The sequence below is a fragment of the Cheilinus undulatus genome, linkage group 7 (assembly GCF_018320785.1).
Source record: "Cheilinus undulatus linkage group 7, ASM1832078v1, whole genome shotgun sequence".
Taxonomy (NCBI): Eukaryota; Metazoa; Chordata; class Actinopteri; order Labriformes; family Labridae; genus Cheilinus; species Cheilinus undulatus.
The window spans coordinates 2,569,271-2,596,050 of NC_054871.1; the positions used below are offsets into that span (position 1 = coordinate 2,569,271).

General features: G+C 38.3%; 1 protein-coding gene and 1 long non-coding RNA gene across 2 annotated transcripts; one reads left to right on the forward strand and one right to left on the reverse strand.

Annotated features, from left to right (window-relative positions):
* Nucleotides 1-318: 318 nt before the first annotated feature.
* LOC121512575 lies at nucleotides 319-2,252 on the reverse strand. The gene is made up of 3 exons (XR_005992122.1): nucleotides 1,944-2,252; nucleotides 1,217-1,407; nucleotides 319-1,096 (listed from the first exon to the last, which is right to left on the reverse strand). It is a non-coding gene; the product is annotated as an uncharacterized LOC121512575 (long non-coding RNA).
* A 3,972-nt stretch (nucleotides 2,253-6,224) lies between these two features.
* diras1a (DIRAS family, GTP-binding RAS-like 1a) lies at nucleotides 6,225-24,720 on the forward strand. The gene is made up of 4 exons (XM_041792163.1): nucleotides 6,225-6,889; nucleotides 18,753-18,933; nucleotides 20,333-20,503; nucleotides 22,551-24,720. The coding sequence occupies exons 2-4, from the start codon at nucleotides 18,796-18,798 to the stop codon at nucleotides 22,839-22,841; spliced, it is 600 nt and encodes a 199-aa protein (XP_041648097.1). The 5' UTR covers nucleotides 6,225-6,889; nucleotides 18,753-18,795; the 3' UTR covers nucleotides 22,842-24,720.
* The last annotated feature ends 2,060 nt before the right edge of the window (nucleotides 24,721-26,780 follow it).

Below are 26,780 nucleotides of genomic sequence, written 5' to 3' on the forward strand. Positions count from 1 at the left end.
GGTTAATTTAGCACAGGTGGACTCCAATCAAGGTGCAGAAACATCTCAGCAAGGATCAGAGACACAGAGGAAACTGAGCTACATTTAAAGGTGTTAGAGAGGCTCTGAATACTTCTGTCATAGTCCAGAAATTTGCAAAAAAAAAATAAAGAAACTGAATAAATAAAATTCTGTTTTCGCTTAGTTTAAATGAGGTGCTGAGTGAGATTAGTAACAATAAAAATGAATTTGAATAGTTTTAGCATCAGCCTGCAACATAATAAAAACAAAAAGGTGAAGGGGGGTCTGAATACTCTGAATGAGTGGTACAGACAAATATACAGTATATGACCTTTTATTAGTAATAGTCTTTTAAACGTCCAGTAAATGCTACATTATAGAAACATTAATAAGTCAGTCAGTAAATCAGGCAGTTCAGAATAAGAACAAATGTTTCCAGAAACAAACAAACAAAAAAAACACTGCCTTTAACAGGCAGAACCCAGAGTAAACATGTTTATCCCCACATTTCTTCTAAACATATTTTAAACTATTCAAAATAAAGTCTTCTAGTTTTCTTTAAACTGTTCTTAATCAAAACCATCCCTTAGTTTTACAGTCTGCTGTTAACTGATCCTTATTCCTTTGAAGCTTCTATTTGTAAGAATACATTGTCGCCCCCTGCTGGACATTTTATAGAATGCAGGCTCAAGACTCCTGTTTGAATTACTGTCTTATTTAAACGTCATCTTCAAGTCTTTTTATGTGAAAGTAGTCTGTTAACGTTGAAACTATTTAAAAAACTTTCATCTTACTGACAACAGAGGAATTATTTAATTCTTAAAGTCTTTATCATCATGGTAAATATCTACATTAAACTGCATGTATGATTCTTTGGATGGTTAACACCTTTGATTATTCTGTTTGGTGTCATGCACTGAAATGTTTGAGAATTTATCAACAAAAGATTAGATATTATTAAATCAACCTCCTTTACATCAGTTTATATTAAAGGACAAAACTAATCAAGCATTGGATAAATAAGAATTATGTGGGGGGGGGGGGTCCTGTGAGAGAGTGCTCAGGCTGGGCTGTGGTGAGGCGGATGAGTGAGGCACTGGAAAAGAAGAGACACAAGGCAGGGTTAATCAGGAGGTGACAAAAAGCACTGGAGAATAACTTCAAGAAAATGTTCACAAAAAGGATTTCTGTGAAGGAGGTGATGGTTGCTGAATACCACTCTTGTGACCTCAGTGATGAATGACTTGGAATATTTGGTTAATATATCTGCAGACGCCACAGGTTGTCCGGTTAGAACAGGAAGATGAAGAAATTACTCCAGTCACACTTATTGCTTATTCACTCAGATGAAGCCAGAGGATGGTGCACATTGATATTTGTTCTGTGATGTTAGGATGTGTGTGGTTTCTACAAATAAAGAATACAGAAAAGAAACAAAGCAGATTAAATCTTAAGTTTGAATGAAGGACAAATACTTCATTCTATTTCTCACATATGAAATTATTAAACAACAAATAAACAACAGGATGACTCTAACACACAGAAGAGCCTCTAAACTTTAAGGGAGTGTCATCAATTTACTAATTCCAAGCTGTATGTATGCTGTTTCACAAAGTGCACACACAGGGAGAGTCAAGTAATTTGACAACGGTCCCTATCCTGGTGCGAGTGGAAGCTCAATTTTCCGACATAAATAAAACTAATGGAGCTTAAATATACAACAAACGTGATGACAAACTGAAAGATAAGGCATCACTATATGTGAAAGAATATATAAAGGTTCATAAACAAGCTAAGAACTAGCATAAGTCAGTCACAGATCAGCAGAATCCAGACGGCTGTCTGTGTGCACGCTATACACGAAGTAAAGAAACATGTCAGAGCGAACTACGGCATTACTGTAGTAAAATACAAACTTCACAGAACAAGAGATATTCACTTACGTTCTCGTGGACGCACAGAATAACGAACAACAACAGTCCTGAGAATGAGGGGAAACGTGCAGCCGCCTGCTCTGCTATGGTACTCCACACGGAGGGGCTGAGGTCAGTGATTGGTCCAGAAAGAGGGGTGATTGGCATGGGCTGTTCACGTGCACGAGAATGATGACTGACTGAGGCACAGTCTGCACTGGAGATGCTGAAAGTGGGTGACCTTTTGTACAATTTCTGAGAGCCGAGAACCAATGTTACCACAAGGGGTAGCTGGCAATCCTCTGGCGCCGAGGAGAGTCTCTGCCGGCTTCCTAAAGGGAGCATGATGACCAATCAGAGACAGGTGAGTCCAATCAATCCTTAGCGCTCCGGAGAAGGGAGCAGCCTCAGAGGAAACACAGTGAAGTTAGCCAAGATCACCATAAACAGGAACCGGAAGTGTCAAAATAAAACCAGAATAACAGAAAACACCACAAATGAGGCTACTTAGAATAATGAAATACACAACAGAAAGAGTATAATCATGATTATTATTATTTTAACATTATTAGTATTCTTTTTATTTTAACATTGTTATTATTATTATTTTTTTTTTATTATTATTATTATTTTAACATTATTATTTTTTTATTATTATTATTTTAACATTTTTATTATTGTTGTTGTTGTTGTTGTTGTTATTATTATTATTATTATTATTATAACATTTTTATTATTATTGTTGTTGTTGTTATTATTGTTATTATTATTTTTTAATTAATCTTGTTATTATTATTGTTATTAGTTTGGTTTGACATGCTCTCTCTCTCTCCCTCTCTCTTTTTCTTATTCTTATTTTATTTTATTTTATTTTGTGCATCTGTGTACCTACTCAGGAAAAGTAGCTAATATTCTGTTTAAGTCAAAAATAGTATCTAAAACATAAAAATATAAACAAATATATATATTTATATTTTTATAATACTCCCTGACCATCCAAAACTTCATTTGGATGTTAAATTGAATTGATGTAATAACATGATGCAATAACCTCACGTGTAATATATATATACTAAATTAAACATGTGTATTTAAAATATCAATTTATTTATAATATTGAACAATTTAATTATATAAAACCTATCACTATGATTTCCTGTCTTGTTTAGGAAAAAACCCAAATCACTGTTTCTTTTAGGTTAATGCTTAATATCTATTAATCAATATTTAACAATGAGGAGACAGTATATTAGTCATATATTTAATTTTATTTTGATTAAGCTGTGTACGTGTATATCCTGATCAACAAATTATTTTATATGAAATTATAAACTGGAAAAAAGTCTTGATCATCTTTATGTGTACATTTATAATAGTAAAAAATGCTATTTTTTACAAGCTTTCTTATTTAAAGATTGGGTTGGAATAAAACGTGTAGTAATAAGTATGTAAAATAAATCTTTTAGGTTTTTCAACATTTTGTTCTTTCCCTTTAAATGTCAACATAAATTATATTAATATTTTACTCTCAAACAACAGTGTAATTGTTTCACATTTAAACATGTACTGATATGCAAAAGTGCGTGTTATTAAAGTTTTAGGACTCCATATAAAGTGGCTCATAATGTAAAAATATGATCTTATACATAAACAGCACCTAGAGGAGCTGAAAATGTGAGACATGTAAAATAAGAATTTGATGTGCAGTGATAGGACAAAATATGGCAAAGAGCATAAATTCTAATGATACACCTCATCTTCTTGTTTTTCTTGTTATTTTTAGTTTATTGCCCCATGTTTGCCTCTTGTAGTTTCCTGTTTTTACCTCCTGTCGCCACTAGATGGAGCCACTGCTGCAGAGCTCAGCTTCCTCCCTGAGTCACTGGAATGAGCCAGATTAGATCAGATTTCTGGATTAAAGAGGATAAATAAACTAAACTCAGATTATTTACAACCCACAGCAGGATTTTACCACACATTCAGGATTTAATACTTTTCTCTGCTCCTTACAAATGCAGTTTCCTCCGCTAAGTTGACTTTGAATGACTGGAAATGTTTGATTATTTGGATCATTTCATTCAGAAGGTTCTGATTAAAAAGCTTTTATTTTTCTGTTTATTTAAAATGTATTTTCTATCTATTGATAATAACCTGCCCCATTTTCTGCTATTGTCTTTACAGACATGTCGATTTTTTCACTTTTTCCTCACACTGAATCATTTGTGTCTGTACCATTAGAAAAAAAAGACTTAATGACACAGTGGCATTGTTTAAGCTATTTAAATAATCATTGAAGCCTCATAAAAACAACTCCACCACGTTCAGACTACTCTCTAAAATATCAGATAACTGAATTAACCCAGTTTTCTTCATGATTACAGTCTGCGTGTTTCCAGTGGACTCTAAATGGTTTCTATTTTTCTTTGTTCTTTTCTGATGACGTCACTGAGTGACGCCGATGGACGTGAAGGTGTGGAGGAAAAATGTATTTTTATTTTGGAGGAGGAGGTGCCATGGAGGGGGCTGGCCACTGAACTTCCGGTTTGATGACAAAAGCCTTCAAAATAAAATCAAAGGATTCCAATTATTTTTACCACCGTTTTCATTTTTCGCTTTTACTGAATCGAATTGTAAAAGTGAAGTAATGTATAATAGTGATACAGAAATCAGTATCACATAAAGGCATAGCGACAGCACAATACAAGATTCTCCTAAAATCAGTAAGAGGAGTGGGACGAAGTGGGCCGTTTAAAGGTTGATTTTATAATTATCCAGCTTCCTGATCAATATAAACCCAATACTATAGTCAGGGAAATGTTTATGGCAGATTATATTTTTAACTTATAAAATAAATATCATAATGATACACACCTAAAAAACTAAATACAAATTAAAGGCTGGTATGTTTCACATAATAAAAGCATTGTTATCTCTGAAAACAGTAGAAATTTTAGAACAATACAAAATATTTAATAATTCAATTCATAGTCATACATATTTGCACTTTGACGTTAAAAGAGAGGGAGATAAACTTAGACTTTTATCTTGTGTTTATGGCTTCTTCATTATGTATTTCATTTTTAACAGACATCAAAAATTACAGTTTTAGGCCATAAAAACAAAACAACCAAAATTCTCATAAAGCCAATGGTTTTTACATTTTATTCTACTTTTTTTGCATCTGTGTCACAGCCTTTTGGTTTTAACATTTCCCCGGGCTTGGGGTCCGTCCCAGGTGTCACTGGATGAGAGGCAGGGTTCACCTGTGGGCTAGTTTACCACCTGGATTCAGGTCTAACCTGAGGGCCTAACAGGGTCAAGATTTAACCATAAAATGTCAACCTTATTTTCCCCAGAAATGAATTACGAATGATTAATTCTGATATTTAAAAAGTCAACATGATAAGTCTAAAGGCTCAAAATCTGGGATGAAAAAGTCAAACTTATTGGTTTAAAAGGTAAAAACATGACATTTAAAGTCAAAATAATGTATTTAAAAGGCAAATATATGAGATAGAAAGTTGATATCATAATTTTTGATGGTAAAATGTGAGATAAAAGTCAAAATCATGAGTTTAAAAGGTCAAATATGGGATGAAATTCAAAATTGTGTGTTTTAAAGCTAAAGAAAATAAGAAAAAATTGCAAATCTGAGTTTTCAAGGTCAAAACAATAAGATACAATTCTTAATCATTAGTTTTACAGATAATAGAATGGTATAAAAGTCAAAGTTAGGAGTTGAAAATGTCAAAATGTAAGGAATAAGTAAAAATCATGAGTTTAAAAGGTCAAAATATGGAGATAAAATTCACAATTATGAATTTTGAAAGTCGAAATATTATTCAAAATTTAAAACTGTTGATCTGAAAGGTCAAAATACAAGACAAAAAGTCAAAATTATGGGATGAAAAGGTCAAAATATGGGACAAAATTCAAAACCATGAGTTTTCATGGTCAAAATGTGAGATAAAATAAAAAATTATGTGTTTAAAAGATCAAACTTTTACTCAAAATTTAAAACTGTGATTCTAAGAGGTCAAAAAATAAGACAGAAAGTTAAAATCATAACTTTGAGTAATAACTGTGAGATACAACACTGAAAATATGAAATGAAAACAAATTTCTTTTCCATGTTCCTGACTTTTAATCAAATTATTTCTACTCTTTACTATTTAATTTTTATGCCTCATCAGGGAGATTATAAATCATCAAGGTTAAGTTCACATTTTTGTACTGGAGGAAATCTGCAGACCTCAGACTGGTGGGACAGTTAGAATACAAATATGATATGATCTGGTGGGCCGGGTATGACTGCACCACGGGCCAGATTTGGCCCCCGGGCCTTGAGTTTGACACCCCTGTTATAGGGTATTTAATAAGAGAGAGTGGGTGACTGAGTGATTCAGACTGTTGTTCATTTAAAACTTTCTTTTTAGACCAGTTTGTCCTGTACTCAACCATGCAAACAACCATTAAGCCACTGGTTCAGACACACGTTTAGCAGACGGACCAGTTTCAGTCAGAGCTACTCTCCAACCAACCATAAACCTAAGGAGAATGCCTTTAACACACACATGCACAAGCATCACACAGAAACCTACACCCAATGAGGTGACAGTGTTAACCACTGAGACACCATGCAGTCCAGGCTTTCACATCTGCAGGTTAATAAAATAAAGGCTTTTACTTTGAAAAACCGAAGAGAAGTCCCGGAACATGAGTCTATTTCTCCGTTTTTCCTGTGAGTTGAAGGAGGAGATGATGATGATGATGATGAGGGGAGGAGGAGGAGGAGGAGGAAGAGGAGGGCTGATGTGTGCCGATCAGCAGCAGGTCTGATGATGATGGTGACGATGATGAGGATGAGGGTGGTGATGGTGATGCTGTGAGTCAGAGAGCGGGGGTTCAGGATGCTCACAGCCGCTCTGGAGTGAAGGCAGCCCGCACACAGAGGACCGAGGCTCCGCGGAGACACGGTGAGTCCGCAGACATCACGCCGACACTCACGCACCCTCGGCGGGGCAGCGCGCAGACAGCAGCCCGGGGGCAGAGCTCCACATCCGGTCTGATTCCCACGCCAGCGTATAAACGTGTCTGTGTATTATAGCATCAAAGACGGCGTCTGCACGCGCACCGGTAGGCTGTGCGCCTGTACAGCCGTGCAGGGAGTCAGACTGATTACCGTAATGAGAGGAGATAATGAGTCTGATAGAAGATCAAAGCAGCAGGTCAGCGGAGCGTGCATGCGCGTGCGTGCGTGTGTGTTGTGTAAGTATGTTATGTGTCGTGACGAGAGAGCACGAGACTGTATCACAGCCATGAGACATCATCATAGAAATATTACAGGAGTACTACTACTATCACTGAATCCATCAGTATAAATACTAGTTATCTAGTATTTGTCATTTCTAGCATTTTACTGATTATAAATACGCTCAATTACAAATTAAACTGCAAAAACAGTAACTGTTTAATATATTTCAGTTATAAAATATCACAAATGATGAAATTATTAGATGTGAATCTCCCAAAAATGTGAATATTGTGATTTTTTTCTCGTTATTTAATTCAAAGAGTGAAAGCTACCATATAAGAGAATGCATAACACATACGGTTATATAGTTTGAGCCTTTTTTGTTTAAATCTTGATGCTTACAGCTTATGAAAATCTAAATCAACCAACCCTTGGATCCTACTGTGTCCATTTTGAGGACATTATCATTTTTTTGAGGTGATAGTCACATTTTTATAGATTGAGGCATCAAATTTGGCCAAAGTTTTTTTTTTTTCATATATTAAAAAAAAGAAAAAACAAAAAAAGTGTTGCCCATAGAACTCTACTGACTCCAAATAGCTCCATCTATCCTTGCTGGTCCAAAATCTGGACAATAGACTTCCATTATAAACACGTTTTTTGACTGTGTGTCTATGGCACCAGAACAACATATAGCAACCTTTTCTATGCAGTCAGTCGATCACCAGGGCTCTAAATTTCACCATTCCACAGTGATCCAGCTAATAGTGCCAGCGCATCATTTCAACCCTTTCACATGCAGGACTTCTTCCATGGAGTCAGAGTGTTTGAAGCTCTATTTCACCCACTAAACATCATCAGAATTAAATGAAACGATTCGTGCCACTAGATATGGATGTCTGAGAGTGGGCTACATGTGTAAGGAAAAGTTTGTGTGCTCCTACGTGTGTGCTCGGGTGTGAATCTGCGTCTATGTTTACAGCAGGACATGCCGTAAGTGGAGTGTTTACAGTCGAAAATGCTACTCCGGGTTCTGCAGTCTGGGACTAAGAAAGGGAAACATTTGGACAATTTCAACTTTGCCCTCACTTCATAGCAAGTGGATGGACATGCATGAGGATGCACAGGCCCTTTCGATCAATAGGAGGGAATATATCATATCTCAAATATGCAGTAAATTTATATATGTGGGTAATGAGGATAAACGTGGTCACATTTTGGTTAGAGGTGGAAATGCGTGTGTTAGTGATTCATATCCTACATATTTCCTCTGATTTTTTTATGCCTGCACATAAAATAAACCTAACATGAACAAATGCATTTGCTCGCATATGTTTTGGTAGAGGAGGAGGCTTGAGAAAAGGTTGGTAAAACTGTTGTGTTTTTGGCTCTGATAGACTCATCTGTTTAGCATGGACGCCATCTCACTGAATCCAAGTCACAGGCATAGTGGACAATAACTGGCATAAAAAGGTGGTAACATTATTATTTTTTTTTTTTAGTGGTCAGGGTTGAAGTTGTGGAAGAGAATTGAGTCAGTGAAAGTTAAAAAAGAAAATTGAAAAAAAGAGTGTTTTATTAACGGTATTCTGTATGCCCAGAATATGGACAAACAAGGACAGATGGAGCTAAAATATTAAAAATAATAATTTGGCACTACAAAAAAAAATTTCAATGCATCAAAATCAATTTTACTACTCATCATTGACATGGCCCAGACTGTATTCATTTAAAAAGTTTTTCTTTCTAGACCATTTAATATGGGAAATATGGTGTTTTTGTGTTTTACCATAAAAAATAACAGTGACATGGTGTACAATAACTGGCATAAAAAGGGTGTAACATTGAATTTTTTATTCATTTTTTTTTTAGTGGTCAGGGTTGAAGTTGTTGAAGAGATTTGAAGCAGTGAAAGTAAAAAAAAAATGTTGAAAAATGATTATTTTATTAACACTTATCTGCTTGTCCAACTTCTGGACATACTGGCCTCAACCATGCTAAAAATTACAAGGGAGCGAGGGTAAACTAAAATATCTCATAAGATTAAACATAGAAAGGGTTTATTACATAGAAGTGTTTAACCTCTGAAAAGTGTGTTTATTGATACCCTCAGTCCTTGGTCAGGGCTTCTTATTGCATTAATTACTGCACTGCTGACCGTTCCTGCTGTAGCGGACTGTCCGTGGTCAGAGCTCCCAGTGGAGACTTGTCAGTATGCTCCAGGGCGCCAGTGGTTCCCGTCTCTTTGGCTAAATCCCTTCACTTTAAAGCTGTGGTGCTCAACATGGCGCCAGAGCTGCATGTTCCTCTTTTAAGCCCCCCTAAAAAAATAAATAAGAAATCCCCCAGAAAAATACGTTTAAAGAGGAACCATTGACCAACTGTAAGTCACATAAATCTTGAGGTTGTTTGCAGATGATGTCGCGTTACAGTGAAGAAATCCAAATGAGAAGAAATACAGTATCTCCACTGCATGGATATATTTCTCATTCAACTGGGAAAGCTTCCATGCGAAGCATTTGAGAATAGCAGGACTTTTCAGAAATGTTTGGAAGCCTATTGGAAGAACTTTCTGTCTGTCACATTGGCTGTTTTCGAATTGGCCTACTGCATACTCCTGCCAAATGCAGTATGCAGAATGTATTGCGCACTGCGTACTGCGTTATTGTGTAGTATGCTTGGCCCGGTTTAGCTGGTTTCCGGTGTACAGAATACGTCATACCCTGGTCAATATTAAATGACGCTACAGTGTTTTCCATCCATTTACATACAGAAAAAATCTGGGAAGTGTTTTTATTTGGTTTTTCTGGATTTTTATAGCTGTTGTTTTTAGCTTAGCATGTATAGTGCAGTGAAAGGACACACTTGACAGCATCTTTCTGGCCGTAACGGCTAAACAAAAACAACAGTGACCTTATTACAACTTATTTCACTATAGTACATGTTAAAACGGTAAAGATAAAAGGTAATGGAACTTTTTGTAACTGTCAGTCGCTCTGGTGAAAGTTTCGCCACTCTCTGCCATTATGAACTCTGACCTGGCACTTTGCATTGTGGGTAACAGTAGGCAAAGCAGAATGGTCCGATGAATACTGTAAAATTTTCCCGAATCAGTACGTCATCCAGGTATTTTTGGCATACTGCAACTTTCGCATTTGTTTGCATACTGCATACTACATTTTGAGCAAATCAGTTCGCACTGCTAGTATGGTAGGAGAATTCGAAAACGGCCAATGATTATGGGCCAATCAGAGCAACAGGACAACGTGAGGTAGCAGACATGCACAGCTCTACTACCCTGAACGCTACAAGCTAACACTGCTTAAGTCTCTTAGTGAATAATTAAAGCTGTAGGCAGTCATGAGACATGCAGAAACATCTTCTCTGCCAAGGCAAGCTTTCAGTTTGGCTCTTAGCACTTATTTTAGTAAAGAAATGTGGTCATATTCTGTAGGGATGCACGATATTATCAGCAGTATAACGGTATCGGCCGATAATAAAATTTGCACAGATCTGTACAGCCGATAATGTGACGTCTCTGTGTGGGAGAAGCTTGAGGTGTGGGAACAAGACAGCAAAGTAGCTGTGATGGAAGAGGAGCACTTTATCAGAGTATGTCAGGGAGCCATTCACAAACTGGCTGAGTAATGAGGAGAATCAATACAGTGATGAGATTTATATTTAAATAGACGTAACATGTAGTTTGGGCAGAGCAGAGTGTTGTGTCTGGCACGTTCCAGAGATGGATCAGAGTGTGACCAGACCGGGGATCTGCAAAGACTAGAAAGGGTTCACTTTGAAGTTCACTTTGCATGCAGGTGGCTGTACAGACAGAGTATGTGGAATTTGAGGGTAGAGCTGGAAAACAAGCATGAAGACCTTGAATCAGTGGGATGAAACATGAATCATCGGAGTTCCTGAGGAAACAGCCAATGAACACAACTGTCGTGCCAACCTACCAGGGAAAGTGTTTAAGTTAGACAAAGACCCCCATAGACCCAGCACCTAGAACCACCAAGCCACAGCCAAGACCTGGTGGACAGCCACAACCCATCACCGCCTTCAATGATTTACAGTTAAACGCAGCAGCTGTTATACATATAGACCAGTGATAATCAACCTGTGGCTCTGGAGCCACATGTAGCTCTTTTGTGATTATTTGTGGCTCTTTTAGGTCTTAATTTTAAACATTATTCCCCCAGAAAATCTTAAAAATCGGAAACTTTTTGCCATTTTCACCATTTTTGCCACTTTCCACCCATTTAAGCTGTCTTTTGCCATTACATAACCCCTTTTTCCATATTTTTTTGGCCATTTAGAACATTAGTTTTGCCACCTTTTCCCTATTCTTTCCGCTTTTATACTATTTTTGCCCTTATTCACCATTTTTGCCACTTTCCATCCATTTAAGCTACCTTTTGCCATTAAATACCCCTTTTTTCTCTATTTTTGCAACTCCTTTTTGACACTTTTTTTGCCCTTTTTCACCATTTTTGCCACTTTCCATCTATTTAAGCTACCTTTTGCCATTAATACCACTTGTTTCCTTTTTTCCGAATTTTTTGCCTCTTTTTTGCCACTTTTTTTGCTCATTTTTGCACTTTTTTACCATTTTTTGTCAGACTTTGCCCATTTAAGCTACCCTTTTCCATTAAATATAACTTGTGTCCTGTTTTTGGCCCATTTTGCCCCCTTTTTTTGAACCATTTTTTGCTACTTTTTGTCCATTTAAGCTATCTTTTGCCATTAAATACTACTTATTTCCTATTTTTCCCAAATTTTTGCCTCTTCTTTTTGCCACTTTTTTTTTCCCTTTTTTTACAATTTTTTTTGTCAAATTTTGCCTATTTAAGCTACGTTTTGCCATTAGATACCACTTATTTCCTATTTTTTTGCCCATTTTTGACACTCTTGACTGCTTTTTGCCCATTTTAGTCACTTTTCACTCATTTTTTGCCATGTTTTTGCCCTTTTTTGGACTATTTTTTGCCACTTGTAGCTCATTTTTTGTCACTTCTCACTCATTTCTGCAGCTTTCTGACCCCTTTCTGCTTTTTGTCCCCAATTTCACCCCTTATTTCCCGTTTTCGCTGCATTTTGACCATTTTGCGACCTTTAACGTATTTATAGTGCCACTTTAATCAGTTTTTGCCACTGTTCACTTAGATTGTGGCTCTTTCAAAGGTATTTTTTGGCAGTTTTGCTCTTTGGTTGAGCAGGGTTGAGTTACACTGGTCTAGAGAGAGAGGTAGAACACCACCTACAACCATGGCGTCTTCCTCATTCTGGTGCTCAGTTGGACCTTCAGCACATCGGCTTATCTTGTCTTGCTGCACTGGCTGCTGCCATGTGATTGGCTGCTTAGATATTTGTGATAATGAGCAGTTATGACTAGGTGTACCTAATGAAGTGGTTGACCATGCTGCTCCGGTCAGTGACCATAGCAGAAACACATTAATCTAGATTGTGGCTACTTCCTGTCTCAGTTATACTGTGTTTCAGCTTTGTGATCCATTTACATAGCTGGTATTTACTTATTCTGAAACCACCTAACATGTCTGTTTCTGGTGGATGAGGCTGAAGCTGCAGCAGAAAAGTCTTGTGACTTTAGTCGGTGAATTTTAATGAGAAAATGTTCAGCACAAACTGTGAGTGAGAGAAATGTGACGTTTGAAGGTGTGAAACTGCAGTGTGTGTGTGATGTCTGCTCTCGCTCTGATGGTGTGAAGTCGGCTCCGTCTTATTTTAGCCTGTGATTATTTCCTGCCTGTTAATTAGAGAGCGGAGCATCTTTAGAACATTAACATGTCAGAAAACAAACACTGTACAAAAACTCATTTGAACACTTTATTTCTGGGCGCTGTTTGTCACAAGACTAGAATTCTAGACTTTAACACGGTTTTTATAAAACTCAGAGGGCATTCAGACCTGTCTGATACCATGGAGGCAAAAATAGAAGTCCTGGGCGCTCCATGTTATGAACCTTCTTGTTTCAAAGACCATATCAAGGCTTTCCACAGACCTATGCAATAGTCATCAAGTGATGAAAAAGGCGCCAGATTACAGGCAGACCCCTTACACTCCCATTCCTACCTGTAAAAAGCCTCTTTTTTGTACATTGTGTTACATTTTAATGTTGAAAACTTGATGTTGTCATCTATTTAAAAATGTTCAGTAATCACTCTAGACCAGTGTTCAACCCCGCTCAACCAAAGAGCCAAACTGTTGAAAAACACCTTTGCAAGAGCCACAATCTAAGTGATGAAAAGTGGCAAAAACTGATTAAAGTGGCACTAAAAATAAGGTAAAGGTGACAAAAACGTCTTGAAGTAGCAATAAAAATGGTCAAAATGCAGCGAAATGGGAGAAAAGGGGCGAAAATGTTGAGAAAAAGTGAAAAATGGTCAGAAAGTAGCAAAAATGGGTGAGAAGTGACAACAAAAATGAGTTACAAGTGGCAACAAATCATCACAAATGAGCCACACGTTGAGTATCACTGGTCCAAATGGTATAGCCCCGCGCTGGGAAACAATGCAAGTAAATTCAATTTAACCATAAAAATATTGCTCATAAATGGGGAAATTATGCTTCAAAAACACATTAACATGCAAATATATTTGTAAAAAATGATGCAACATTTGTTGCCTGGCTAGCCAGTTAAGAGGGCCTGTGTAATATTCTTTCTGGGGGCCCACATTCCCGAGCTACACCCCTGTGAATCCCTGCCCTTCTTTTTTACCCCCTGCTGCACTCTGTCTGGTTTTTGCAGACCTTGTGGAGGTGGTAACCACCAGATAGTGGGTCTAGTCTGTAAAGAGGCTAACTTAAAATCCTGACGCTTAGATTTAAAGTTTGTTTTAATCTAAAAATTGTTCTCCTGTTCTCCTGCGGTGTTCTGGAACTCCGTGTACATTTGGCTTTATCGATGCATCCCTGCTCCTCTGAGACTACATGGACCCTCCGTGGTGTTTCCCCCGCCGCACGCCTACGCACAGGAAGTGATGTCATACAGTGTGGGCGGTCATGTTTCCATGACAACGTCCCCACTGATGATGCCATGTTTGCGCTCCCCTCTGAGCGTACAAAACTCTGCTGTCCGTCTCTCTCTCCTCCGAGCGCTGTCGCCATCGTAACCGCACACACAGCCCATGCAGGCGTCACCATGGAAACTCACACAATGGATGCTATCAGGAGGCAGATTGATTAACGAGCGGCTGATTAGTCACCGCTCTAAATCTGTGGTGAGATAAGGAGCGCTGACGTCAGTGAACAGAAGCTGAAGGAGAGTGAAAGCACAGAATTTTAACGAGAGTTGAAATCAGAGCTAAAGTAGAGGTGGATGGAAGGAAGAAGAATGCATGTATGCATTACTGAAGATCTGTGCATGAGTCAGATCTGAGGGGTTTAAAGTAGAAAGTTTACTCATGAGAAACCTTTAAAATCTGCTGCAGACTGAAGGTTTTAATCCCTGTCAGAATATAAAACCAGACTCCTGTGGTCTCCTGTGGAAAGTGTCTGCGGTGTTTCCTCTTCAGCAGGATGTAAAGCTCTAATCGATGCTGGTCCTGAGGGGGGATACGGCTCGGCATGATGGGAAACTCCTCGAGGTTTCCCTCCATCTTTTATTCATGAACATGTCTTCACATCTGTCTGTGAGCAGACATCAGAATTAGACTCTCAGGCACTGAAGGATTTGCATTGATTTCACAGACGTTTTGGGCTCTGGTGAGAATTTTCTAACCAGAGATTGTTTCAAACCTCCACTTCACGGATGTATTTCATTTATCTGGGAAAGTTCCCATGCAAAGTGTTTAAGAAGAGCAGGACTTTTCTAGAAATTCTTGGGAAGATGTTTGGGCGAATGTTTCATCTGTGACATTCATGATGGGAATGAGGTCAGCATGTGCAGCACCAACCTGCACGGGCGTAGCACAGGGGGGAAAAGGGTACTGATTACCTGGGCCTACAATAGGAAGGGGCCCTTTGGAAGCCTGCAATAGAAAGTGTTTTATTTATTTTTTATTTATTACCCCGCCAAGGAGGTTATGTGATCGTTAGTTTCTTAGCAACATAACTCAAAACGTTCTGGACGGATTTTGATGAAATTTTCAGGAAATGTCAGAAATGGCATAAGTAAGAGCTGATTAGATTTTGGGAGTGATCCAGATTACTGTCTGGATCCAGGAATTTTTGAAAGGATTCTTTACTATTGGGAGATAGGGCTAATGGCGGAGGTCTGCGCTGTTACCACTTTACACCAGGAGATGGCGGACATGAGTAACTCCAATCCCAGCAGCACCCGTCTACGCACCCGTCTAGGGGGAAGGTACCTAACATAATATAAGTAGAAAAAGTAAATGTTTCTTCCCAGTCCCCAAACTAACAGTCAGAACCTAAAGAAGTTTTACAATTTTTATTTACAATATTTTAAATTAAACAGGCCACTCAATAGGCTATAAATCCAAACAAAAGACTGGATTCAAACTAAGGAGGCGATCTAGCACTCAGAAGTAAAATGTATCCAAAAAAATAACACAGTTACCAGAAGGAACTAACTAAGAATACAAAACACAATCAAAGCTACTGCTAAACTATTCTGAAATGCAAAAACACAGTTAACTCTAAGGTTTTGGAGGCTGGGAGCAAACAAGGGGATGCTGCTGTCAGTCAGGCTCCTCGTCAGCTGCAGGCCGCCGTATTTTAAAGAGTGGAGAGCCAATCGGCGCCGCGTCTCTTTACCGCCACCCTAGCGACCAATTACGCATCACCACCTGTAGACAACAAAGATCCACTCACACGACAGACCACACACTCACGAACACATGGGGCGAACAGAAGACTCACTCTCACACGAAACAAGACAAAGATCCACACAGCAACAGAGCACTCACTCCTACACCAAAAAACAGAACAAACTACAAAACACAGCGATACAAAAACTCAACAAAATACGGCCACAGCCGTAACAGGTGTGTTTCTATTCAAAGTTTTGGAGTTTATAGACTTTGAAAGACGGGCGCCTGGCCGAGGAGACGAGTTGGAGCGTAACAGAGAGAAAGACAGCGAATTGTTGCGAGTATACTCACAATGCTGGGAGGAATAGAGGAATATTCACCCTCTGCCATGACTTTCAGTCGTCTGGTGAGACAATGGGTGAGTCTGTCAGTGCATCTGTTGGCATGGGCAGGCAATGCTTTCACCATGACAGTCCCTACGTAGCAAAGCCAATGCTTTACTCCCATCACAAAGTTTGGGTGATACTGAAGATTTTTAAAGGATTCTTTACTATTGGGAAATAGGGCTTATGGTTGAGGTCTGCACTCTCTGAGTGCTTTTCTAGTTTGTTCTTATTATTAATTAGTGTCATTATTGAATCAAAAGCAACAGACACAAATTTGTATCAAACAGAGTGAAATAAAATGCTGGAGGGGGCCTGTTCCTCCCTAAAAAATGTCCAAATGGTATAGCCCAGTGCTGTGAAATAATGCAAGCAAATTTATTTAAACATTGTAAAAAAATATTGCTCATAAATCCAGAAATTATGGTTCAAAATGCATTTAAATGCATAGATATTTGTTAAAATGACACAACATTTGTTGCATGGCTTGCTGGTTCAGGGTGGCCCTGTGTAATATTCTATCCGGGGGCCCACAATCCCTAGCTACGCCCCTGCCAACCTGAGCTTTACAGGCTAGCGCTGCCAGAGTTTATGATCAGCTGAGCTTATTGGTGGATAAAACTCTACCAAGACAAGCTTTCAGTGCTGCTATTTGTTGTTGTTTTAATGAAGAAATGTGATAAAACTGCATGGCAGTACAACGAAACACCACCTGTGACCATCGCAAACTTATGCTGATGCAAGTCAGGAGAAGAGAGATCTCATCTTTATGGTCAGGAACACCTCTCAGTGTGGCTCGTTGCTCTTATTTTAATGGGGCTCAGTGAAGGTTCAAGCAGAGAGACTGTCTCTACTCATTCATTGGTCACCACCTGTTCGTATCTCTCTCTCTTCTTCCATTCTTTCTCTGGTGATCAGCTGATTATGGGCGTTCACTCTCCTAAGTACTAAGCCAATATTTTTAAGCTAACATATATATTTTTGGTCATCCTCTTTAAAAATCAACCAGTTGTTTCAGTGTGGACGATACAACACTCCTCCACCCCAGCTAACTCCATGTAATTCATCAGCATCGGGTCCAGATCCTCACAGGTCTTCTTCTCATCTTACCCTGCTTCTTATCCTCCTCCAAGCCATCGTTGGCGTCCTAGCTTCTCAAAAATCCTCTCCTAATCATCCCCCATCAACCCTGCCACCAGTATCTAGACTCCAGAGGGGGTACCCTGTTCCTAGTGTCGGCCTATCTTCAAATACATTAAGCAGTGATACTCAACGTTCTTTTGTGATTATTTGTGGCTTTTTATGTCTTAATTTTAAATATTATTCCCCAAAAAACCTTGAAAAGGGGAAACTTTTGCCATTTTCACCATTTTTGCCACTTTCCACCAATTTATGCTCTTTTCCCATTAAAAACCCCTTTTTTCCTATTTTTTAGCCATTTTGCGACTTCTTTTTGCCACCTTTTCCCTATTTTTTCCACTTTTATCCCATTTTTGCCCTTTTTCACAATACTTTGCAACTTTTTGCTCACTGAAGCTATCTTCTGCCATTAAACACTCCTTTTTTTCCTTTTTTTTTGCCATTTTCATCCAATTTTTGCCCCTTTTTTCTTACCATTTTTTGAAACTTTTTGTCCAAATAAGCTACCTTTTTCCATTAAATACCACTTGTTTCCTTTTTTCACAAATTTTTGCCTCTCCCTTTTGCCACTTTTTTGCCCAGTTTTGCAGTTTTTCACCATTTTTTGCCACATTTCGCCCATTTAAGCTACCTTTTGCCAGTTAAACACCACTTGTTTCCTTTTTTTGCCCATTTTTGCCACTCTTGACTGTTTTTTTGTCCATTTTAGTCACTTTTCACTAATTTTTTTCCACATTTTTTTGCCACCTGTAATTCATTTTTTTGGTCACTTCTCACCCATTTTTTCTACTTTCTGACCATTTTTTCCACTTTTCTCCCCATTTTCGCCTCTTTTCACCCATTTCTGCTGCATTTTGACCATTTTTTGCCACCTTTAACTTATTTTTATTGCTACTTCAAGTCGATTTTGCCACTTTTCACCACTTAGATTGTGGCTCTTGCGAAGGTATTTTTCAACAGTTTGGCTCTTTGGTTGAGTAATGCTGTCATGAAGTCATCATGCTGGAGTCTAATCACCAAGAAAATTTTCCATTTCTCTTTCATAAAAGTTTGTAAAATAAACAATTGTTCCCCTCTCTTTAAGTCTCTTCTAACTAAAATTAAAAAATGTGGCCCCTAATAAAATTTGATGTAAACTTCACATAAAATGTGCAAACTAAATAGTCCAGAAGTGTTTCAGTCCTGGTGAAAGTAAAGTGTGTTTGGATGAAAATCATTCAGTACTTCTTACAGCTCTCTAGTCCGATCTAATTTAATTGCTGTGCAGAGGTATCTATTTTATTTCTTCCTGACTTTTCCCATGTTTTACTTTCTGCTCCTTCTTCAGTTTTCAGAGCATCCAGAGCAGCAGGCGGACTCAAACTCCCAGCATGCCCGAGCAGAGTAACGACTACCGGGTGGTGGTGTTTGGAGCCGGAGGCGTGGGGAAGAGCTCGCTGGTCCTTCGGTTTGTGAAAGGCACCTTCAGAGACACCTACATCCCCACAGTGGAGGACACCTACAGACAGGTGAGACGAGGACAAACACTGTCTAAACAAGTGTTACTCAGCCCTGCTCAACCAAAGAGCCAAAGTGTTGAAAAATACCTTAGAGAGAGCCACAATCTAAGTGGTGAAAAGTGGCAAAAACGGCTTGAAGTAGCAATAAAAATAAGTTAAGGGTGGCAAAAATGGTCAAAATGCAGCAAAAGTGAGTGAAAAAGGGGAGAACAAGTGGAAAAATGGTAAGAAAGTAGCAAAAATGGGTGAGAAGTGACAAAATAATGAGTTACAGGTGGCAAAAATGGTCCACAAGTGGCAAAAACATGGCAAAAGAAATGAGTGAAAAGTGACTAAAATGGGCAAAAAGCAGTCGAGTGTGGCAAAAATAGGCCAAAAAATAGGAAACAAGTGGTATGTTATGGAAAATTGAAAAAAAGTGGCAAAAAAGTTGGAAAAAAGTAGAGGTTAATTACAAAAGGTATCTTAGATGGGTGAAAATGGGGAGAAAAAAATGGTGAAAAAGGGCAAATATTGGATAAAAGTGGCAAAAATAGGTAAAAGATGAAAAGAAGTGTCAAAATGGGCAAAGAAGTGGTATTTAATGGCAAAAGGCAGCTTAAATGGGCAACATGTTGCAAAAAAATGGTGAAAAAGGGCAAAACTGGGCAAAAAATTGGCAAAAAGAAGAGGCAAAAAATTTGGGAAAAAGGGAAACAAGTGGTATTTAATGGCAAAATGTAGCTTATTTGGACAAAAAGTAGCAGAAATGGTTAAAAAAAATGGGCAGAAACGGGATAAAAGGGGCATAAAGAAGTTGCAAAATGGGCAAAAAATAGGGGGGAAAGGGGCATTTAGTGGCAAAAGATAGCTTAAATGGGTGGAAAGTGGCAAAAATTGTGAAAATGGCAAAAAGTTTTCTGGGGAATAATATTTAAAATGAAGATATAAAAGAGCTACAAATCATCACAAAAGAGCCACAGGTTGAGTATCACTGGTCTAATGAGACATTCACAGTTTACCTGTTCAGATAAAGGAGGTAGATTTTCTGATACCAGTACTTTTTAATATCGTATTTAAAAACAATATTTTGCTCTTTTAATAATCAGTAGGATCAAAAAGTACCAAAGCTTCAGAAGACTAAACCTGTTTAATAGGACGGGGGTGTAGGAGAAGACTGGATTCATTAAGAAATAGCACAATCCTGCACACCAATTAAAGTGCAAAAAAGAAACATTTTCTATATTTTATTACCAAATTGTTGCAATTTTGTCAAAATTGCACTAAATACTGAAATATTGAGTGACTACTCCTTTAATTTTGGTGACTGTGACCGGTTTCACTGTGTTTGGATTTTACTAGAGTCATATCAGTGTTTAAACTCCTGGTGCCATGTTCAGTCACTGATCAGCATCCATCCTCTCTGCAGGTGATCAGCTGTGATAAAAGCGTCTGCACGCTGCAGATCACAGACACAACAGGAAGTCATCAGTTCCCCGCCATGCAGCGTCTCTCCATCTCCAAAGGACACGCCTTCATCCTGGTTTACTCCATCACCAGCCGACAGTCGCTGGAGGAGCTCAAACCCATTTACCAACAGGTTACAGGCCTTTTAGGCTTTTACATACCAGTGTGGTTTGGATGCAGTATTGCTAGTTGGTTCAATATTTCAGCGGCTTGAGGCTGGGTTAAACTGTTTTATTGGATAAGGAGTAAATTCTTTTTTTCTTGAATTTATCCTGCTGTCTTGGTTGGAAATATTTTGAAAGCTGGTTTCCCCTGAGCATGTCTTTATTTCTTAAGACTGTGACAAAAAAAAAAAAAAAACTGAAAAAGGACCAAAATCTATTTTTATCATGGTACATTCCCAATTCCAAAACAGTTGGGGTGCTGTGTACAATGAGAAGGAAAACAGAAGTCAATGTTCAGACCTCATAAACCAGATATTTTTAATGAAAATATTAGCTCATTTTGAATTTGATGGCAGCAACACATCTCAACAAGGTGGGGGCAGGGTTGTGTTTACCACTGCGTAGCATCCCCTCTTCTTTTAACAACAGTCTGTAGGTGTAGGGGAGGTGAGGAGACCAGTTACTGGAGTTCTGTATGATCTTGCAGCTCAACAGTCCTGGGTCCTCTTCCTTCTCTGATGCTCCAAATGTTTTCTGTTGGTGAAAGGTCTGGACCGCAGGCAGGCCAGTTCAGGACCTGTACTCTTCTTTTGTGAAGCCATGCTGTTGTGATGGATGTGGTATGTGGTTTAGCATTGTCCTGCTGACGTTGTCTGGATGGGAGCATATGTTGCTCTAAAAGCTCTCTCTACTGTTCAGCATTGATAGTTCCTTTCCAGATGTTAGAGCTGCCCACGCCATAGGCACTAATGCAACCCCATACCATCAGAGATGCAGGCTTTAGACCTGAGCCAGGAGAACAAGCTGGATGCTCCCTCTCCTCTTAAGCCCACAGGACACAGGGTCTGTGGTTTCCTAGATGGAGGGAGAACGTCTTTACTTCTGAGAGACTCTGCCTCTCTAAAATGCTCCTTTTATACCCAGTCATGTCACAGACCTGTTGCTAGTTATCCTAATTAGTGTCAAGATTCTCCTCCAGCTGTTTTTCATCAGTACCTCTTACTTATTCAGCCTTTTTATGCCTCGTCCCTAATATTTTTGAGAAGTGTTGCTGCCATCAAAGTAAAAATGAGCTAATTATTTTTCATGAAAAGACAAAAAGTCTCAGTTTGAACATATGATGTGTTGTTTATGTTCTATTATGAATAAAATATGGGTTTAGGAGATTTGACAGACTTCTTTTTCTTTACATTTTACGCAGCGCCCCAAATTTTTGCAACTGAGGTTGTAAAAAGAGAGAAGTGAAAAATCTTAGTATGCATATCCTTCCAAGATTTTGGAAAATCTCTCTGTTCACTCAAATCTTTTGGAGTCCAGCTTTTTTAAAAATGAGTTGTAGTAGAAAATACTCGAGAGCAGTGATACTCACCGTGTGGCTCTTTTATGTCTTTATTTGAAACATTATTCACATTTTTGACACTTCTTTTTGACACTCTTATCCGGCTTTTGCAATTTTTCCCCCTTTTTAGCCACTTTTCACCCGTTTAAGCTGCATTTTGCAATTAATTGCCACCTATTTCCCATTTTGCCACTCTTTGATGTGTTTGGCCCATTTTCCCACCTTTTTTTCTGATTTTTGCCCATTTTAGTCACTTTTCACTCATTTTTTTGCCATGGGTTTTCCACTTTTTGACAATATTTTGTCAGCTTTAACTTATTTTTTGGTCTCTTCCCACCCATTTTTGCCACATTTGGCCCATTTTTGCACGTTTCTCCCAGCGTTTGCTGCATTTTGACCATTTTTGCCACCTTTAACTTTTAATTGCCACCTTTAACCACTTAGATGTAATTGTATTTTTCCACTATTTGGCTCTTTGGTTGAGCAGGGTTGAGTAACACTGCTTTGGAGTTTCGGCTCAGCCAGCTGAGATCTACTGAGATACAAAGTCGTCCAGTTCTGGCAGCTTACTTAAGGCAAAAAGAAACAAAAGTATTTATTTTTGATTACTCATGCTCAAACTGGAGAGACGTTTAGGACTGTAAACAATCTGACTGGCCTGCTCAATGTCCCCACAGGTTCTGGCCATCAAAGGCTCCGTGGAGTCCATTCCCATCATGCTCGTGGGCAACAAAAGCGACGAGACATCCCAGCGTGAGGTGGAGACGAAGGAGGGCCAGGCTCAGGCTAATGCTTGGAAGTGTGCCTTCATGGAGACGTCGGCCAAGACGAACTCCAACGTGAAGGAGCTGTTCCAGGAGCTGCTGTCTCTGGAGAAGAAGAGGGACATGAGCCTGAGCATCGACGGGAAACGCTCGGGGAAACAGAAACGGGCCGACAAGCTGAAGGGGAAGTGCAGCATCATGTAGAGAGAGGAAACAGAAAAATCAAAACTCTGAATGTTAATGAGAACCAGGAGGCAGGAGGAGGAGAGTCTGCTGATGAGACGCCCCCTCATGTCTGTCCTCAGCTCTGCTCCACCGTGGGGAGGACTGCTTCTTCTTCTTCTGTGGTGGCGGTCCTCCTCCGTCTGTCTGAACACTGAAGCTGAGAGGAACAAAAAATGTGTCTGATTAAAGAAAGCATTGAGCTCCTCTTAGACCCTGACCAGGAATGTGTCTGTAGCCCCAAATCTCTGAAAGTTTACACAGCAATCTAACTGCTGCAACCATTTACATCATAGTTCTGTTACACTAAATAATAAATAATAATAATAATATCTTGAATTTATAAAGGAACACTCCACTGTTTTATTATGAGCAGTCTGAATGGAAAGGCTCAGACTTATCATTTCCTACAATACCCAAGATTCATTGCAAAGTCTACTTTCTGGTAAGGATGCACAGATGCATCTGTGCACATCTTCAGCTCTGAATCAATCAGCCTCATGATAGACTGAAAAACAGCGAAGTGTTCCTTTATGTGCTGAGACGGCCGACGTTTCCTTCATGATTGTCACTGACTGATTGTCTTCATCACAGAGATGACCGTTCACAGCAGGATGTTCAGCTCAGCTTCCTGCCGTCATTAGACGAACGCCTACACACGAGCTAACGGCGTGTTAGCGCCGTCTTTCCCTGTCATAGCTGTGTTTGTCTGGAGCTGACAGACTGCAGAAGCAAACACTCGCGTTTAAAAAGGCTTCAGTGGTTTCTCTAAAGCACAAACAGACTCTTCATTCTGTTTTCATCAGCGTCAGACTCACAGGATACGACATCTGTTGGCATAAAACCATGGACATCTGTTAGCATGAAACGCAGAGCTGCTAACGGGCCGGCAGTGGAAACAACACAATCTGTAAATAATTAAAGGACCAGTCCAACGTTTATTTCAAATGTTCTTTTTGGGGATCTCTATGGAAGCCCATTTCCTTCAGTAAAAACACACGTTTACTAGTATTTATTTATTTCAAACACATAAAAGAAAGCTAAGCATTGATAAAAAGAATTTAAGTCTTAAGTTTGTCACAAAATGACAAAATAATGAGATAAAAAGTTGCAGTTATTAAAGTGAAAGTCATAATAACAAGTAGATAGTTAAAAGTGACAATAGAAAATCAAAAATTGGACATAGAGAGCAGTAAATAAAAAAAAAAATCAAGATGGTGGTAAAAACAATCCAAATTATAAGCTAAGAAATTGTAAATTTGACAGAAGTCAAATTAGGAGACAGTTAAATAGTTTGGAAATAAAAACAGGTGTAAATTTAGGGAAAAGAAGAAAAAAAACTTATAAAAATGATACTCTAACATAAAAGATGATAATTATGAGACAAGAGTCAAAATCAGCAAATAACAATCAAAGATGGAAATGGAAAAGTCATAATAACATAAAATAAAAAAATGATCGTGTATATACTCTGAATCATATGATAAAAAAGTCATAATTTTGTGATGAAAAGTTGAAAAATTAGATTTAAAAAATCTGAATTATGAGAAAAAAGTCAGAATTCCTTGACAGAAAGTCAAAATATTAAGACAGAGAGTTGAAAAATTGAAATTAATAGTCAAAAATATGACTTAAGTTAAAATTATGGCCAAATAGGTCAAAAGACACGGCACAGATTTTTTGGATTTAAAATTCTAATTTTGAGCTAAAAGTCAAAACTAAATTCTAAATTAGGACATCAAAGTTAATGTTGGGTTTAAAGACCCTATAAAGTGAAATTTAAAGTTTGTGTCTTAACACCAGAAATGTTAAAATATGGCTGCTGTAAACGTGAAAACACTGAGTTCTACATGTGACTGAATTCTGGATTTAGGCTGTTTATTTGTTTGTTTTTGTTTTTTTTTTTAACCTCTTTCCTGGCTGGGTTTAATGTAGGCGGAGCCAATATGTGGGCTCATGATGTCACCAGCCCTCAGTAGGGAATGACTCCGCCCCTCTAACACTCCAATCTAAAATCACAGAGCAGTTCATCTCAGTCCAGCCTGTTGTTAGCTGATGTTACTGCCTTTATTGAAAGTTAACAGTCAGTTAAATGCTGTCTTTTGTTCATTGTGAGGTAAATTTACCAAATCTATCTGCCACAGTGGTTTATGGATCATTGAAAGCATCAGAACAGAGATTTGAGCCAGAAAACAGACTTTGGCTGTTTTCGAATTGGCCTACTGCATACTCCTGCCTAACGCAGTATGCAGTATGTATTGTGCACTGCGTCCGACAGTAGTATGCAGTATGACTGCCAGTCCGACGTTATTGTGTAGTATGCTTGGACCGGTGTAGCTGGTAGTACGCCATACCCTGGTCAATATTAAACGACGCGACAGTGTTCTCCCTCCATTTACGTACAGAAAAAATCTGGGAAGTGTTTTTATTTGATTTTTGGGGATTTTTATAGCTGTTGTTTTTAGCTTAGCATGTATAGTGCAGTGAAAGGACACACATGACAGCACCTTTCCGGCCGTCACGAGCCGTAACGGCCAAACAAAAACAACAGTGACCTTATTACAACTTATTTCACTATAGTACATGTTAAAAAGGTAAAGATATCCGCTAATACAAACTCTGACCTGGCGCTTTGCATTGTGGGTAACAGTAGGTGAAGCAGACTGGTCCGATGCATACTGTGAAATTTTCCTGAATCAGTACGTCATCCGGGTATTTTTGGCATACTGCAACTTTTGCATTTGTTAAAATACTGCATACTGCATTTTTTGGCAAATCAGAACGCACTGCTAGTGTAGTAGGAGAATTCAAAAACAGCCTTAGTCTCTTCTCTGGCACAGAGCCAGGCAGCTGTGCTCTGGTCATGAGGTCAACGTAAGGTCAAGGGGCAGGGCTAATAGCATGACTGATTTACTCCAGTCAGATTGTAGCATTCTTTTAAATCTGAGAGGATCATATTTCTCCAGAGTGGGCGTGGCTTCAGCTCATTCAACAGACACGCCCACATCATCCTGGAGCAGATTTTACCGCCTCATTTTTCATGATTTTGAAGATTAAATTCATAAACTTAGAGATGTTTTATTTGACTGAAATTTTAACTAGGGGTTTGTAACACAGTGAGCTGTCACAGAACAAACCTAAATACAGATTTATTTTCACTTCACAGGGGCTTTATGGTCAATATTTGAGGAGAAAACGCCGTTATTATGACCCAAATAATCCAAATAAATACAGAAAAATCATCTTAATGAAATGGAAGATAAAAATGTGAGATTAGAAACTGAAACAAGGACATACAGATCTATATTTATGTGACTAAAAGCCAAAGCTCATAAAACAAAAACACTAATTTAGTGGATTATTACTGGATAAAAGTCATAAATGACAAAGAGTCAGATCATGAGATTAAAGGCCAGAGTTTTAGGAGAATAGGATGTTCAGTATGAGATAAAAAGGTCAAAATGATGAGAAAAACAGTTGAAACTGTGTCTGAATTATGGGATAGAAGTCATTATCAGGTGGGAATATATCATTCAAAGATGGTTAGTCATTATTATGGGATGGAAATTAAAAATTACATTAATTGTCAAATGTGTGCTTTAAAGTCTAAATTAGAGAAAAGTTCTCATTGATAATCTTGAGATAGTCGTCATTATCAGACTAAAGTTGAATCTATGAGATATAAAGTCATATTTATAAGTGCTGATCGTTTTACCTCTTCAATCATTTTTACTTTTTATCTCATAATTCTGACTTTTTATCTCAAAGATCTTTTGAATAAATGCTAACTGTATCTTTCATATTTCCTGTTGGATATATTTATTTTATTGGCAGTACTGGGCTTCCGTAGCTCTCCTCCAGACTCTCCTGTTTAGTCTATTTTAGCACAGAAACAGTGACGTGTGGAAACTGCTAGCTTAG

Excerpts from the sequence above, each read along its gene's own strand:
- diras1a (XM_041792163.1), top strand. The coding sequence starts at position 18,796 with ATGCCCGAGCAGAGTAACGACTACCGGGTGGTGGTGTTTGGAGCCGGA. Across the intron at positions 18,934-20,332 it reads TGGAGGACACCTACAGACAG|GTGATCAGCTGTGATAAAAG; the intron begins GTGAGACGAGGA and ends TCCTCTCTGCAG. Across the intron at positions 20,504-22,550 it reads TCAAACCCATTTACCAACAG|GTTCTGGCCATCAAAGGCTC; the intron begins GTTACAGGCCTT and ends ATGTCCCCACAG.